This window comes from Anolis sagrei, chromosome 2 (genome assembly GCF_037176765.1).
Source record: "Anolis sagrei isolate rAnoSag1 chromosome 2, rAnoSag1.mat, whole genome shotgun sequence".
NCBI lineage: Eukaryota > Metazoa > Chordata > Lepidosauria > Squamata > Dactyloidae > Anolis > Anolis sagrei.
The window spans coordinates 105,758,849-105,776,704 of NC_090022.1; the positions used below are offsets into that span (position 1 = coordinate 105,758,849).

The 17,856-nt window shown below is 39.7% G+C and overlaps 1 protein-coding gene across 1 annotated transcript in view; it reads right to left on the reverse strand.

The window, feature by feature from the left end:
• WWC1 (WW and C2 domain containing 1) overlaps positions 1–17,749 on the reverse strand; it is a 106,548-nt gene extending 88,799 nt beyond the window's left edge. The window contains exon 1 of the mRNA XM_060765007.2: positions 17,386–17,749. Coding sequence (XP_060620990.2) covers positions 17,386–17,504 — 119 coding nt within the window. The 5' untranslated portion in view covers positions 17,505–17,749. The remainder of the gene's footprint in view (positions 1–17,385) is intronic.
• Positions 17,750–17,856: the final 107 nt, after the last annotated feature.

Consider the following 17,856-nt stretch of genomic DNA (forward strand, 5'->3'; position numbering starts at 1 on the left):
CATGATGAGAACTGCCAGAAGATAAAATGAAGTACATCTAATACAGCTGCTAGAAATGCATCACATGGCATGTATATTCTTAAACCACACTTTCAGGTCAGCAAGCCTAAGAAAGTGCAGTTCACATTATTAAGTCCTATAATGATCACACCAGTATTCCACACTTGTCTCCACCAATGCACTGGATTGCAGATTATGAAAGATAAGTCTCATACTGTACCTTTAGACCTCTCCAGAATGGACCAAACTGCAGCTATATCTTCCTTCCTTAAAATAAGGACTCACTAGCCCCACTCTGATGGCTTAATAGTAACTGCAGTCCTAGTACAAGTGCAGGCCTATAAGTCAACAAGTTCTTTAGTTACTGTATATATTCAAGTTTGTCTAAACATTTTAGTAAAAGAATCAACCCAAAAAACCTGTGTTGACTTATCCATGAGTCATTGCTAATACTACACCTTAACTCTTATCAAAAAAGGGACCATCTGCTTCTCTGAGTAGAATGGCAAAAAGCAAGAGCATAGACCAGAGCTTTCCAAACATTTCATGTAGGTGACACATTTATTAGATATGAATCATTTTACAACACAGCAATTCAGTTTTATTAGCAAACCAGAAGTTAAACGAAACCCTTATAAGATATACAGACACATACATAAATTGTGATAAAAATGTATAGGGACACATACCCTATGCCCCCAAACTTCCCCTTGACTTATATAGATCTGGCTTAAGAAGTTTTCTTGCTACTTTCCACTAATTCCCCATAAATTAAGTTACTCCCTGCTTACTTGATATTAGCTTACCAAACCAAAATGATAGCCTCACAATTAGCATTAATGGAATCACCCTGCACAAAGTATTTTAAACTCATATATTTTTGGACAATGATAAGTTGTACAAAATGTTCATTATTTACAAAAACATATGTAAAAAGCAATTTCAGATGTTTCCATACTGACTGATATAATATAGGTATTCTTTATTGACTGCTTAATAAAATTAGGTGCCATATTAAGACTTTAAAACATCAGCAGTCCAGAGGCATGTCCATTACTATATTTCCTTTCAAGTTCAGATTAGATAACTTTATAGGTGTAAAATACCTTTCCCACTCAAGTCACTCCTGACACGATTAAAAAAAACAAACCCTATCCCACTTGCCACTTAAGTGTACAAAATTGTTCGTCGATGCATACTTTTATTTATTTTAGAGTCACACAAATTCAGTTATGAACGCTATTCAGAAATTCATCCTAACCATGTTTGTAATTGGCAGTTAAACAATGCTTATGTGGAATGCAATTAAATTTGGCTAAATAAAATGAGAGTATCCAAAGAAAGAAGTTGAGAGGAAAAAAGTGCAGTGAGAAGCACAAACAACAAACAGAACAGTGCTGATTTGCAAATGAAAAACCCGAGTGTAAAGAAAAAATCTCAGAGATGTGGGGCATCCCTCCACTGCTTTTGTTCCTTTTCTTGACTGCTCTCATTATTCTTTTTGGCAGAACTGGAGCTTATGCAGCTGCAGACTTTCCCAATCTGATACCTGCTGTTGTCCTTTCTTGACTGGTAGCGAAGCAAAAACACCCAACTGCACTCATGTGAATCTCTCCACCACCTTACAAACAGGCACTCGTCACAGAGGGTTACTCATCCAGCCTTCGGTGAAGGATGGAATAAGTTAAAGCTACATACCAGCAGCACACATTTTACCTCAAATCAGTACATGGGTCCTGAATTATATTCAATGCAATACCATAAAAAACCAATCCTCCAAGAAGGAATATATGAGGGAGAGAAAGAGACGAGACTATTGTTATTATTGTTGTTGTTGTTGTTTGTTGTTGCATTTTATCTTTTCAAGAAAAATGAGAAGAGATGCATTTGGTAAAAGTGAGACCGCTTTAATCAAGCCAGGAACTTTTGAAAGTTAAAGGTTTTAAGTCATGTCCAACTCCGTGGGGTGGTGCTAGTCTCCATTTCTGCAGACACCTCTTAGGTCATGTGACTGGCATGACTGCATGGAGCGTCATTACCTTCCAATAGACAGTACCTATTGATGTACTCACACTTGCATGTTTTCAAATTGCTAGGTTGGCAAAAGCTAAGGTTGGCAGCGGGAACTCACCCTACCCCACGGATTCGAACTGCTGACCTCCCAATCAGCAATTTCAGCAGCTCAGCAATTTAACCCGATGTGTCACTGCGGCCCCAAAGTAAGCTTTGGATTAGATGTTTTGAACGTTCTTGTTGAAAATCCCTGACCATTGTCAAAAATAGTTAGGGTTTCAGAGAGTTGAAATTCCAACACCTGGAGGACCAAAGTTTGAGAACTTATTTAGATCAAATTGCTAGGAACTTCAAATAGGTTGCACTAAACTTGGCTTAGTACAATTTGTATGAAAAATAAAAAAAATATGGCTTTGTAATAATAGTTCTATTTACATGAGGGGATGGCAATGCTTCCAAAATACTGTCAAGTAAAGGACACAGTATTCCAACTTTTTGTCCGTGGACTACTGATCAAGACTACCAATCTTAATACATATTAAGCACTGAACAGCCTGGCAGTTTTACTGTAGACAATTGCCCTAGTCAATGCAAGGGGGAGGCTTGATTGGTATTGAGAATTATATTAGGTATAAGCTACATGAAGTAGAAGTCTATAGGTCTTCATATACTCAAATTTCAATTGTAGTTTCATGGTGGCAAAACTAAATACCCTAAAGGCACCATCAGATCCTATCTGGTTTTGGAAGTTAAGCAGGTTCAGCCCTGGTTACTATCTGGATCAAAGAGCACCAATGAATACTAGGTGTTGTGGGCTATATTATATTATACAGGGTTAGTCAAAATGCATAGGCCAATAAGCCATTCAATTGAATGGCTTATTGGCCTATGCATTTTGACTAACCCTGTATAAGGAACTGGCAAAACCATCTCTCCTTGCCTAAGAAAACCCTATTAAATTTACGGTGGTATCATAAGGTGGTAGGCAATTTGAAGGCACTTGCACACACCCCTTCATAAAGCAAAAATGAAAAATTGGATTTTAAGGTACGTACGATCATATGCGAGATGCATTATTCCAAACTCACATTCCATAGCCTACATTAAAATGAATGGAAACTAATATTTCACATACACATGCTACATTTATAATATACTTATAATCATACACAAAAACACACATATTATAAGAAACACAGGGTATATGTACAATTAACCTTTCTATCGGATGTCAATTATTAAATATATATCTGACTATGGTTATCAGCTAAAGTTATGTTCCAGAACTATGAAGGTGATCAAACATTCTTTGATTTCCCACAATACATATTTTGGTGTAATCCCAAATGACTCTACCATTACAAAAGGAATGCTGTTTAGAGGTAGTTTGTGAATTTATGTAACAGTATAATTACAGAGGAACTAAACCATCATTCAACACCTCTGCTGTCCTGATTTGGACCACAATTCTCATCAGTGCCACCAAGCATGGGATAATGGGAAGTATGATTCAAAATAAGGAAAGTACTGGACTGGGGAAGGCTGAATTGAACTACAGTCATTAGCTAGCTAGATAGTGGCTTCTTAAATGAAAGCAGGAATTCACTGCTAATAATTAATTGAAATCTCTGCCTCAACAAAGATGCCCCATTGATAACAAGGTCAGAAAAATACAAGGAAAAATTAACATATAGATTGAGCAATACTGCAAGGTCAGATATACTGCAGACAAGCATATTCAATAATGTCATGGTAAATCAACTCAGAGTTTAAGATACAAAGAACTGGTTGAGAACATGAGGCTTGTGGAAGATAGTGAATGAGACAGTATAAACTCATTCCATTATGTCGGGGTATGAAGGAGTCTAGAGCTGAGAATCCAACTACAGGTCGAGCATCCCTTACCTGGAAATCCAAAAACCTCCAAAAGCTTAAACGTTTTGCTGCCAGCCATTTACTCTTGAAGCAGCTGTGGCGCTGCTGCTTATTTACCTCTGAGACCCTCAGTATCTCTTCAGCCTCACAGCAGAGATATGTAAGGAAAGTGAAAAGGTGGAGTGCCTCCATCCCTCGTGTCCCAAATTGTGATATTGTGATGTTAATTTTTGAAGGAGCCTTATCCAATCTTCCATACCACTTAGTATTTACTATTTACCCCTGACAATGATCTCAGCTTTGGAGCCACTGATATTTACCATAGTAAATGAGGGATTTGGGAGGGGGATATTCCCATATCCAGCACAAGGTGAGTTTTTCCTCAAAGAGACCTTGTACCTCCACTGTTGGAAATTTGAAGGATAGGGTAGAAGAGGAGAACACCAGTCCCTGCAGCTCTGTTCAAGATGTATTTATAAACAACAAAAGAAACACAATGGAACAAACTCAAGAAAAATGAAAGTGGTTCACAATAAACTATTTCTAAAATGTAGAGCTCTTTAACTTTGCCAAATCCATTCATCTGAAAGGATTACCATGCTCCAAAACAAAATCTGAATGTCTACAACCAACCCAAAGACATCAAACATTTACAACTGGATCATTGGAAAATCATATAAACCAAACCAAGGTTTCAAAACAATGTGCAAAATGTGATTTGGAGATAATTCTCTCTGACAACCAGTTTTGGTGTCCTCTTGGATTCATAACTTACGCTTGAGGCTCAGGCATCGGCAGTGACCAGGAGGGTTTTTGCACAACTGAGACTTGTGCGCCAACTGCGACCATACCTCATAAAGGCTGATCTGGCCGGGGTGGTCCATGCCTTGGTCACCTCTAAATTGGACTACTGTAATGCGCTCTACATGGGGCTGCCCTTGAAAACGGCTCGGAAATTTCAACTGGTCCAACGGGCGGCGGCCAGGTTGTTAACTGGTGCTCCTTACAGAGAGAGGTCAACCCTCCTGTTTAAGGAGCTCCAGTGGCTGCCGTTCATTTTCCGGTTCCAATTCAAGGATGCAGGTTCTCACCTACAAAGCCCTAAATGGTTTGGGACCCGCCTACCTGCGTGACCGCATCTCCGTATATGAACCCACACGATCCCTCCGTTCATCTGGAGAGGCCCTGCTCACGATCCCACCTGGGTCGCAAGCGCGTTTGGTGGGGACAAGGGACAGAGCCTTCTCTGTGGTAGCCCCCCGACTCTGGAACTCTCTCCCCAAGGACATCAGACAAGCCCCAACGTTGACAGTCTTTAGGAAGAGCTTGAAGACCTGGTAGTTCCAGTGTGCCTGTCCAGAATAGGAAACCCCCAGCATCATGTCCCAAATGCACTTTATTAGAGATTTAAGATTGTCTGCACATCGCACCTACTCTAAACTTCTTACATTTCACCTGTCATGTCCAGCACTTTTAATTTTATTCATTGCATTTGGCCCAGCCCTTAGTTTTTAAATGTGTCATGATGTTATTGTTTAATGTTTACTGTTGATTGCTTTAATGTTTATTGGTTTTGCTTTTTGAGTTTTATTGTTGTATTTGTTATGCTGTTGTTTTATTGTGGGCCTTGGCCTTTGTAAGCCGCACCGAGTCCTTCGGGAGATATTAGCGGGGTACAAATAAAGTTAATAATAATAATAATAATAATGGAACAATATGTGAAACTATGTAACATAATGTAATAGATGAAAACTAATTCTTGTCAAACTGTCACACATTAACAGTTATTTATACCCAGTTTGCTTGGAAAAATGCAAAGATAAAGGAATGGTTCATACACATGTGACTCACATACAAGTTCTCAATTTTATTTCTCAAATCCTGATCTCTCTCCTATCAGTAGAAAGGACAGAAATTGCTCCTCAGTAGAGATATACAAATAAACTACTATGTGTCAAATGGCTAGTCAAAGCATGGTAAACAGCTGTTAGGTGAAAAACTAAACTGCAAATTGAACATGATATCCAATAATGAGAAGAACCTCATTGAAATGTGGCACTCTTTTCTTGCCTTTTCTAACAAGGACACTTCCCTATATAAAGTGTCATTGCATATGTGTAAAGTTTTGGTTTTGGTTTTTGAACAACATAGCTGGACTCTGTGGAGTTCAATGACCACATGTGTGAATCACCCAACTAACTGATCTAGGCAATATTCTTGAAATATGATGGCACCCAGTGTAGTAATAGTGATGTGTTTCTTTGTTGTTGTTACTGTCACTAAAGTGTTTTCCAAGGAGGAAAAAAGACAGACAAACAAAGGCAAAACATCTGGCAGAACTGCATGTTGAATTAAGTGTGACTTTTGAACTCATCTTATTTGTTTGAATAAAAATATTCTAATTACCCCAAATACAAAAACACTGCAGATGGGTTATCTCCATTTTGAAAATTAGCCTGATAAGAAATTATTTAATCCTGTTTCCTTACATACAACATTTTCAGTCATTATGCTCAACTAGCTACAGAACAAAACATTAAAAAGATTTAAAAGAATGCATCGTAATATTCCACTGACACTTCAACAATTACTTTTTGTTTAAAATACAAAAATTTAAATGAACACAAAATACCCTAATGCACCAGCTAACTATAGTCTATAATGTAAACAGTACACTAACATTAAAGAAATAATTTAGCAATTCAAATTAGGATACAGTATGTGCCAATATGAAGCCTCACTGAGAAAGCATCAAAAGGGGGAAACAAAATTCAGTGATCAACCAGTCACTTTCAACCAAGCATACTATTTCCCTACATATAATTACTAATGAATATGAAAATACTAAATGAAACAATCAATCAACGTGTCTATTGTACCTTTTAAATCCATCGTGAGGTTCATAATTTAAGGGTAGCAAAGATGTTTTGCCTGTGAAAATCTTGTTACTTAATTCCAGCATCTTTTCTTCTTATGGTCAATATAGCTTTACTGATTAATGAATATTGTTCCAATGATTTTGCATTTCTCTTTCTTCAATCAAAAGAAAAGTGAAAAGATAGCAAAGCTGCCAAAATCCCTATTCCTAAAGATCCTGGTGACTTACCACCAGGATACAGTGTTCAGCTAGAGCCGCTCATTGATTTGACTTAATGTCGGTATCACACTAGAGTTGAAAGAGTAGGCAAGAGAGTAGGCACCCCATCTGACATCCTGTGGCTGCCTCCTTCCTGCAGAATCTTGGGGCTTGTCATTTAGGGGAGGGACCTTTAGAATGCTCAACGAGAGAGGTCCTGGGTCTCACTAAACTACAAGCCCCAGAATCCTGCTGGAGGCAGTCAAAGGATTTCAGATGGGGTGCATACTCTTTGCTTAATCTTTCAGCTCTAGTGTGATATGACTTTTTTTGGAAACCAGTTTCATATTCATATGAAAATAAAACAGGCATGGAAGAGGCAAAGAAACAAATATTTCCAGATTATCTTTTCCTCTTGTAGCATGTGTCCCGCCCCCGTTTCCCACATTTTCAGAGGGCACAGAGACAAATTGCAAAATTCCTTCCATCCTTTCCAGGAGTCTGTAAACTGGATTAATGGACTAAATATCTTGCATATTATGAGCTATAATTCTACGCCATCTATTCCCAATATTCTTACTCCGAGCAATCTTTGCTTTCGCACTACATAATTATAGAATTAAGGTTGTATTTTAATGACCATGGTTCCATCTATACTTAGGATTCTCAGATGAAGAGATCTAGTGCCTCTGACAAACTACAAAGGAAATAGCCATGGCAGGTAAATTGGAAGTATAGTGCTGCAGACTGTGTTTCATACTCCAGCAAAGTCATTAAAAATCCAAAGTATACATCCTACATGCGACAAAGCACAAAACTTATTGTCACAAATGACGTTCCCTTAACTAATGCAGAGATGGGCAAGATCTAGGAATCCCAGGGTCAGTTTTCTATGCCAGGGTTACCCTCTGACAACTGGGAGGTGAGGAGGGAGGGAGGGAGGGAGGGAGGGAGGGAGGGAGAGAGAGAGAGAGAGAGAGAGAGAGAGAGAGAGAGAGAGAGAGAGAGAGGGAAATATTCAAAGCAGACATGCAAGGAAGACACTGTCAGAATTTCATTTTTGAGGGATGGAGGATAAGATTAAGAGGTGATGTATTTCATTTTTATACAGAATAGCTGTTCTTGAAGGCTTTTAAAGGAAAATTAACTTTTTGTCAAAAAGAAATTCCAAAAGCAGTTTAGGGGATCAAACTTTGCCTATCCCTCTTCCAACAGAAGAAAAACAGTGCACCTACTGTACCTATTAACTTGAAAAGCATTTTAGCTACCTAGGCTTCTCTAAACTGAAAAAATTACAGTAAACAGAGAAATTAAATGGAGATAGCAAAACCCAATATACATCAAAGACGCAGAACTAGAAAACCTACTACATCCGATTATTATCCCCATTCCCCCTTTCCTTCAACAAGATCAGAGTATTATATGACATCATTCTCACTTTTCTCCTCACAACACTCTACAAAACAAAATTTGGTGACAGAGCAAAGGGATCACCAGGCATAAAGATAAACTCTTCTTCAAAGCAGGACTTTTATGGAAGCTGGACATAGCCTCCATCCCAGTTTGAGTCCTCCATTTCCCCTCCAAACACATTATAAGAAATGTATTAAAGAATGTCACAACAAAAGATGCAACATCAAATTATTGAATGTACAGGGTATATCGCTTCATTAGGATTATGGAATGCAATAAACTTTAGTATAGTTTCCAGCTATGCACAGACATTGGACAGAATAATTGTACTGTATGGGAAACAAAGGAAGTAAACCTTTAAATGAATTGTAGGGATATAATTCTTCACTAAGTTTTCTTTTAAGTTACAACAAATAATTTCAATAATGTTCCTCCTTATGAAAGGAGGTCTGCAAAAACCACAGTTTTCAAAGTCAATTTCCTTTTGTGAGCAAGGTTCATACAAATTATGATTTTGGGGATACAAAATGTCCCCAAAACTCTTGGCTGACAGAACTTGTTCATTCTTAGATTTAAAACGTTTTTATTGTACCTTTTTGTTGAATCTAGACATTAATGCTTACACTTCCCCAAGGCATTTTATTTCACAAAACAAAATGCAAGATAGCATTCCTCCCCTCTTGTAACTGGACAGGAAGCTGAATCTTATTTCAGTCATTTTGATGCAACACTGACTTCAATAGTATTTGAAGGCAACAGATTCTTTTAAGGAGTGCAAGACAGGCTACAAGGCACATACTGTTTCAACCTCCAACATTTCATCACTGCCACGTGCCCACTTCTACCAACTAGCACAGAAACATGTCTCAGTTTGTCTAATGCAGTGGTTCTCAACCTGTGGGTCCCCAGGTGTTTTGGCCTACAACTCCCTGAAATCCCAGGCTGTTTACCAGCTGTTAGGATTTCTGGGAGTTGAAGACCAAAACATCTGGGGACCCACAGGTTGAGAACCACTGGTCTAATGGGATGGCCAGCTCTGTTACAGTAGGCACCCTGAAATCAGCAGGCAAGTAAATTTAATCTCACTGATTTCAACATAGCAAACAAATCCGGCTCCAATATATGAATACTTCCATACACCACTTTACGCAACAATAAAAGGGATATTGGGGCATCAACACCATGAAAAACTAAATAAGAGTCTTGCAGAACCTTAAAATCTAACAGATTTAAAAAGTGTTTTCTATTATTTCAGGAATACACACACTCAGGGTGAGATTGTAAACAGCGAAGCAACAGAAATAAAATTCAAAACAGAAATGCTACTTCAAGTGACTTATTATGGAACAAAATATTGACAATACCAATTCTAATGTCATTCCACAAAGATAGGAGAATGTTTTTTTTTAAACTGTTTATATCATTTTGTCTTTCATTTGAAAAGAAAGTTCCCATCAAGCTTCATGAGAGTTCTTTTGAGTTCAAAGTGAAATCTACTTGACATGCTAGCAGGAAAGATACAAACTTTCAAGTTTTGATACATGCAGAACAAATTAAATGTAATGAAAATTAAGTTGTGTGTAATATTCCTTTTTTTTTTTTTTACAGAAACCTTCAAATATTAAATAATCAGTTACCCCTTTCCCTCTTTTTAACAAGTTCATAAAGTAAGTGAAATTTGGCAGCTGGGAATTAATCTCTTCTGAATGTCCAAACACACTACTGTTCTACTGCATCATGTTCAGTTCCCTTAAGAATTCCTCAAAAAGCACCACCAAGCTTAAAATGTAAAGTATATGGGGGAAGGTCAGAAGGGACAGTTTAAAAAAAGGATGGGAGGATGAAACACAAGAGATGTGACTCAGCAACCATCCCAAGTACACTTGGCTACTCCAAGATTTCATTCTATGTAGATGATGCAAAATGCATCACACTGACTGAAGTAGCAGTGCATTAATATTCTGCCAATTTAACTTTAGAGGCAGGTACCATAATATTTTGCAAACTTCAGCAGAAACAACATGAGTTTGCATACACCGAATCCAAATGCAATTGACAACTAGGTAGCAAAGACAGCAAAATATTGAAGAGAATGTATTGACCCACCTAAATGAGATAGCAAAAAAAGTTTCCAAGGAAAGGGGGCAAAATGGCACAAGAAAATGCATACTTTTCATTCTCCACCTAAATATTCTCCATAATTATTAAAGCCAACATTAGTCCTATATTTTATTTTAAAGAACAAACATATACAACCAATCTTTGCTAAAAAACAAAACAAAACAGTGACTGAACTGCATCCTCTTGGCACATTATAACTTCAGCTCCAAAATATGAAGCAATCAAATTACTTACATATAGTTCTTATCTGGGAGTGCCATGTTGCAATATTTGGCCTTCCCCAAACATTTTTCATAGATCATTATTACATTTCCAAGAATGCATTCTTATTCATGGGCAAATACATCACCACACAGCATGAAAACCTCAAGCTTGTTATTCATTAATGAAACAAGAAAAGATATCGCATACTTCTGTATCTGGAACAGAGATGAAGTAATGGGTTGCTGTAGGTTTTTCGGGTTGTATGGCCATATTCTAAAAGCATTCTCTCCTGACATTTCGCCAGCATCTGTGGCAAGCATCCTCAGAGGATGCTTGCCACAGATGCCAGTGAAATGTCAGGAGAGAATGCTTCTAGAACATGGCTATACAACCCGAAAAACCTACAACAACCCACTGGTTCTGGCCATGTAAGCCTTCGACAATACAGGCACGATGCAGACTTTTCTATGATACTTTCAATGTTTCTGGTCAGACCAGCCATCTGAGGAAGTGAAGTACCTTAAAATGAGATCAAGTATAAATAGCGCAAGATATCTAATCAACCAAACTTTTAGGGCTTAATGATAATCTTCAGAAAAGAAACTGTAGAAGACTACTTAGAATTGTAAAAAATACTATGACATCAAAACTGTTTCAGAGATTTTTTGCATCTCATTTCAAATCCTGGGAACTAAAGTAAAAAAAAAAACTTGTTCCTGGATTTTTAAAAATGTAGTCTTCATTGTAGCACAGCATATCAAACTCTTGGTGGATACCTAGTTTTTTCAACATTAGTTTATTAATAAAAACACACAACACCAATATCTTCCTGCATGCATAAAATGCAGCTCCTCTATCTGCTTCAGAACAGAAGGATATCAGCTCTATTTTTCATCTTCAACTACTTTATATCTAGAAAAGGCAGAATAAAGATCAAGATTTACTGACAGAGCACTGAATGAATTATACTCAGAATAGATGTCTTTCAGCTTCAAACTGTTGAGACAAAGTTGCCATTTTGATATTTAATCTGATCTGAACCACATCAAATACAGACTCGCACTTCTGCACATAGCTCATGGAAGCTGAGAACTAATCCCTCCTTGTGAACATGTATTTATTTGTTTAATATTTATTTACTATTTTAGTATCTGGTTCTGGTTTTAAAAAGTCATCCCAAAGGTATGGAATGGAATCCAGATTGTTATTATTATTAGTTTCTCTCCAATGTATGTAAAATCAGAATACTATAAACACTATCATGGAGAAAAGAGCATCATTTGGACTACATGCCTCTACATTAGGTGGGGCAGGCCATTAGGTGACTGTCTCAGACTGTAGATGCTCTGGGGCACCGAGAAAAGGCTGCTGGCTATTCCTTCTGGACACCATGCCTCTTTGCTATGACACACAGTCTGTTCGAAACCTGTTCAACTGGTCTGAAGACTCAGGTGCATTTGAAGTCACCCTCCCATCATGAGTGCCAAAGTAAAATTAAACTTCCAGTCCAGCTAGTTCCTGTGCATGGAAAGGGGGGAGTGTTATGTTGTCCATTGCCTCTGGCATCAAAATGTCTTGGGAAGGCATGGAAGTGAAGAGCCTACCAGTGTTTGCACATAAAAATGGCTGCATAGAGCTGCTCTAGTATTCCATTGGAAAACTATGTAACTATTTACAAATATTCAGTAAATCTTCTTAGTTATCTATGGCTTACCACTCAGCTTCCCTGTATCTAATCTCAATAGCTCAACCATACTCTTAAAGACCAAACAGGAATGTTTTAATGTTTCTTCTCAGTATTGCATTCAGAATTAGTCCCACAAAAGTGTGCTTTACATAATCTTATTTATCTGGTATATTTTAATAGTGTTATTCAGAAGTGGGAAAAAACAAAAAATATATACGCACCTGCCCCAAAGACACACATAGGCTGCATCTTATACTATCGAACTAAAGCAGCCTGACATCACTGGAACTGTCATAGCTCAATGTTATGGAACTATGGGAACTGTAGGTTTACAAGGGCTTTAGCCTTCTCTACTAAAAAGTGTTGGTTCCTCACCAAACCACAACTCCCAGGATTCCATAGAATGGAGCCATGACAATTTTAGTGTTGTCAAGCTGCATTAATTTGACAGTGTATATGCACCTATAGTCTTGGCTTTAAGACAGAGAGAAATGCAGCATTGATCACACAGATTCTGCAAGAAGATCGATAAACATTAGTTTTTCAAAAACTATTGCTCTCTTTGACAACACCTCCCAAGTAGTTTAGCAATAATCTGGAATAACAAATTCTAATCTATCCATTTCTTTGGGGGGGGGGGGTGAGGAATCCACAAGAGTATACTTAAAATGCCTGAGTGTGTAGCAACCAAGGAGTCAAACAGGTCCTATGCACCTGTTTGATTTCACCAGTTTGCTGAGACACGCCTTTAAGTTGAGCAGGTGTAATTTTGTGTTCTAACAAGTCTGAAAGACAGAGGAAGGAGCTAGTCCTGACGAGCACCATTCCAGTTAGCAAACCATTTGCATAAATATCTGGGAGTCCATTTAAATATCACTGTACGAAGTGCCAGGAGGTGTTAGCGGCTATAATCATCCCATTAAAACAGAATAGGGGAATAGGTTCAAACAAGCAAGTTACCACACTGAGTTTGCAAGACCTAAATAGGGCTGTTAATCACAGGATCTGTTGGAGGTCTCATAAGGGTGCCATAAGTTGCAGACAGCAGTTAAATACAACATTTCTCACTAGCCAAAGTAACAGCATAATCCAAAGTAACAGCATAATCCAAATCTGCTATCTGTAGTGGAATTTGTGCTCCTACTATGTTTACCACACTGTGATTACAATTTAATCTACTGTGCAAGAAAAACATGTTTAATGCTAGTTGTAGGTAAAGTTCTTACCTATGTACTCTATTTTTAATCCCCAGTGCAAAGTATGCCACCAAGTATGGAATAACAGCTAGATTTTGGAGGCGAGATCCAAATCAAATCCCGACTTGAACATGTAATTCACCAGATAGTTTTAGATAGCCAGTTTCTTTCAATCTAATCTAGTCAAGGCTCTTGAGCAATGAAATGGGGATATGAAGAACATGACAATCCTTACATTATTTGGTTAAAGATAATCATATTAGAATGTAACAAATATATATGTATCAGATGTGGTTTTGTCTAAGGCTACGGATCTCGTAGGGGTCAATTCATGCAGGAAGGACACTTCACTAAGCTACCACCACACGGAAAGTCTTTTGGAGTTAAGTGTTTTGCCTGTTTTGAATTTTATTTCCCTGGGGGAAAGAGGGAAAGGGTAACTGAAGTGCAAACCTCCCTGGAAACCTAGGACAACTGTTGAATCAATGCGCCTCTTGACATCACTTGAACAGCCATGGCTCAGAGCTCTGGGATCACAGAAGCTACAGTTTCCCAAATTCTTTAGCCTTCTCTGCCAAACAGTGCTGGTGTCTCAGCCATTCCCAGGATTCCACAGCATTGAGCCATAGCAGTTCAAGTGGTATCAAACTGCATTAATTCAACAGTGTAGACACACCCTCAGTAGATGAGGCAATTTGTTAATCCTTGACATGGGAATGAGGGGGAAACTCTGCACATGCTCTAGGAGTTTTAATAAAATGCCGTTTCCAGGAGTGACCCTCTTGACCAGGGGTCCACAAACTTTTTAAACAGAGGGCCGGTCACAGTCCATAAAACTGTTGGTGGGCCAGATTATATTTAGAAAAAAAAAACCACTAATGAAATTCTATGCACACTGCACATATCTTATTTATAGTGCAAAAAAATTAAAAACAATACAATAATTAAAATGAAGAACAATTTTAACAAATATAAACTTATTAGTATTTCAATGGGAAGTGCGGGCCTGCTTTTGGCTGATGAGATAGGATTATTGTTGTTATTGTGTGCTTTCAAGTAGTTTCATACTTAGGTTGACCCTGAGCAAGGGCTGGGTAAATGACCTTGGAGGGCCGCATCCGGCCCCCGGGCCTTAGTTTGAGGACCCCTGCTCTTGACACTGAAAATGACTGCAGAAGTGAGTTGAGTCCTTAAGTGAACAGGGTTGCCATCCAGCTCATCTGCTTTACACAGCACCCTCTCAGTTAACTGGCAGCTATGGGGATTGGAAGAGGCCAGATAAATGTGGTTTCCAGTTGCTTGAGGGTGACTATGAAAAGCAAGCTTAAGTAATACAATATCACATATTAGACCAGACTAAAAATTCTTTATTTACTTGATATTAAAATTGAAAGCCAGTAACAAACAGCTAATGAAGAAAATGAAGAAAAACTTATCTGAAGGTAACATTATTTTTCTGTATAGCAGTCGTGGACAAACTTCAGCCTCCAGGTGTTTTGGACCTCAACTCCCACAACTGTGCAAGTTGGAAATCCAAAATACCTGGAGGACCAAGGTTTGCCCATGCCTGCTGTATAGGGTGCCCCAAAAGTCTCTAAACATGGAATATATATAAATGTTGAAAGGTGTGATTGGCCCCTTCCTTGTTGGCCTTTAATTTATAAATTAAAACCTTTTTGTGGAACCAAGCCTGTTCTGATGACTTAAAATAGACAACAACCAGATAGCTAGTGGTAATATAAATCTCTGAATGTTATTCAAACTTGGCAATGCTACTATATGGCCTGATGCAAACGGAGTTCCTAAGATTTTAGTACAACTCTTTTTATGGATAACCCCAGTGGCCTGAGGTTCAGTGAATTTTAATGGCATTTGTTGTAAGTTATTAATTAGTTATAAATGGTTTAAAGGTAAAGGTTTTCCCTGACATTACGTCTAGTCGTGTCCGACTCTGGGAGGTGGTGCTCATCTCCATTTCTAAGCCGAAGAGCCAGTGTTGTCCATAGACACCTCCAAGGTCATGTGGCTGGCATGACTGCATGGAGTACTGTTTCCTTCCCACAGAAGCGGTACCTATTGATCTACTCACATTTGTATGTTTTCAAACTGCTATGTTGACAGAAGCTGGGCCTAATAGTGGGAGCTTACCCTGCTCCCTGGATCTGAACAGCTGACCTTTCAGTCAGTTTGTTCAGCAGCTCAGAGATTTAACCGGCTGCACCACCAAGGGGCCCATTTGCATGGTTTATGTAGTGGCAATTTGTTTCTTTGGCTTGAGATTTTTAAAAAAATTGAATGTATTGTCGAAGGCTTTCATGGCTGGAATCACTAGGTTGCTGTGAGTTTTCTGGGCTGTATGGCCATGTTTCAGAAGCATTCTCTCCTGATGTTTTGCCTGGATCTATGGCAGGCATCCTCAGTTTGAATTTGTATGTTATGTAATGACTGCTGCTTATAACAACTGTATGCCACTTTGAATTCTATCCATGGGAGAAAAGTGGGATAACAATTAATAAAGTTGGAATGCATACTTTGTAAATAAAGGTTAATTCAACAATTGCCCATTCCCCCAATCAGTGTTTCTCAACCTGGGGGTCGGGACCCCGGGGGGGGGTCATGAGGGGGGGGTATCAGAGGGGTCACAAAGACCATCAGAAAACACAGGATTTTCTGTTGTTTGTGGGGGTTCTGTATGGGAAGTCTGGCCCAATTCTCTTGTTGGTGGGGTTCAGAGTGCTCTTTGATTGTAGGTGAACTAAAAATCCCAGCAACTACAACTCCCAATTGTCAAGGTCTACTTTTCCCAAACTCCACCAGTGTTCACATTTGGGCATATTGAGTATTTGTGCCAATTTTAGTCCAGATCTATCATTGTTTGAGTCCACAGTGCTCTCTGGATGCAGGTGAACTACAACTCCCAAGTGTCATTGTCTACTTTCCCCAAACTCTACCAGTGTTCACATTTATTTATTTATTTACTATATTTGTATACCGCTCTTCTCAGCCCTCAGGACAACTCAGAGCGGTTAACAAAGCAAATACAATACAAAAAACATGATAAAAACAGTTAAAAACAAGTTAAAAGAATAACATTATAACAATCAATAAACATCATTTGGGCATATTGAGTATTCATGCCAAGTTTGGTCCAGATCTATCACTGTTTGAGTTCACAGTGTTCTCTGGATGCAGGTGAACTACAACTCCAATACCCTTCCAGTACTTTCTGTTGGTTGTGGGAGTTCTGTGTGCCAAGTTTCGTTCAATTCCGTAGGTTAACTATAAATTCTAGCAACCCCCAAATGACAAAACCAACCCCCACCAACCCCACTAGTATTCAAATTTGAGTGTGTCGAATATTTGTGCCAAATTTGAAATGAAAATGAGATGAAAATCCATCCTGCATATCAGACACTCAACATTACGATTCCGAAACAGTCGCAAAATTAAGAGTTATGAAGTAGCAACGAAAATAATTTTATGGTTGGGGGGGAGGGGTCACGACAACATGAGGAACTGTATTAGGAAGGTTGAGAACCGCTGCCCTCAATGAAGTAGGGCGCTTTCAAGGACATTATGATTAAAACTAGCTGAGCGGAGGCGGTAGGAATTCTTTTGGCCGGTTGCTTGAGAGTCGCGCTTAAACGAGAGTCCGGCTCTCTGAGAACGAGAGAGAGAGAGCACGCGCGGGCGCGCGAGGGAGAGGCGGCTTTTGTGCCGAGGTTCTTCCCAGGCACCTGCAAGGCTCCCCGCCCCCTCCCGCGCGCCCCTTTCTTCCTCCTCCTCCTCCTCCTCCTCACCTGTCCCTGGGGTCGACCCAGCTGGTGCTCTTGGTGGCGTGGTCGATGTAGTAGACTTTGCCGTCGTAGTCGCGCGCTTCCTCCCAGCCCTCGGGCAAGGGCAGCCCCGGCCGCGGCATCCTAGGCGGAGGCGGCGGGGCGCAGCTCCCTCCCAGCCCCGAGGCGGCCGTGGCCCCATGCAAAGCCCCCTCAGCAGGCCCAGGAGGAGCAGGAGCAGGGGGAGGAGCAGCAACCACCCTTCTCCCAGCCCGGCAGCAGAAGCGGGGGGCGAGGGGCCGCGTCGGGAAGGCGGGAGTGGGCGCCTCGCATCCTCGGCAAGCAGGAGGAGGAGGGGGAGGGGCCAGGCTCCGGCGGGAACCCCGCAGGTGTCTCTCTCTCTCCACGAGCCCCTTCCTGCCAGTCCTCAGGCTGCGCTTCCCGCCGGCCTGCTCGCCCCTTCCTCCTCAGTCTGCCAAATGCCGCTGCTCCTCC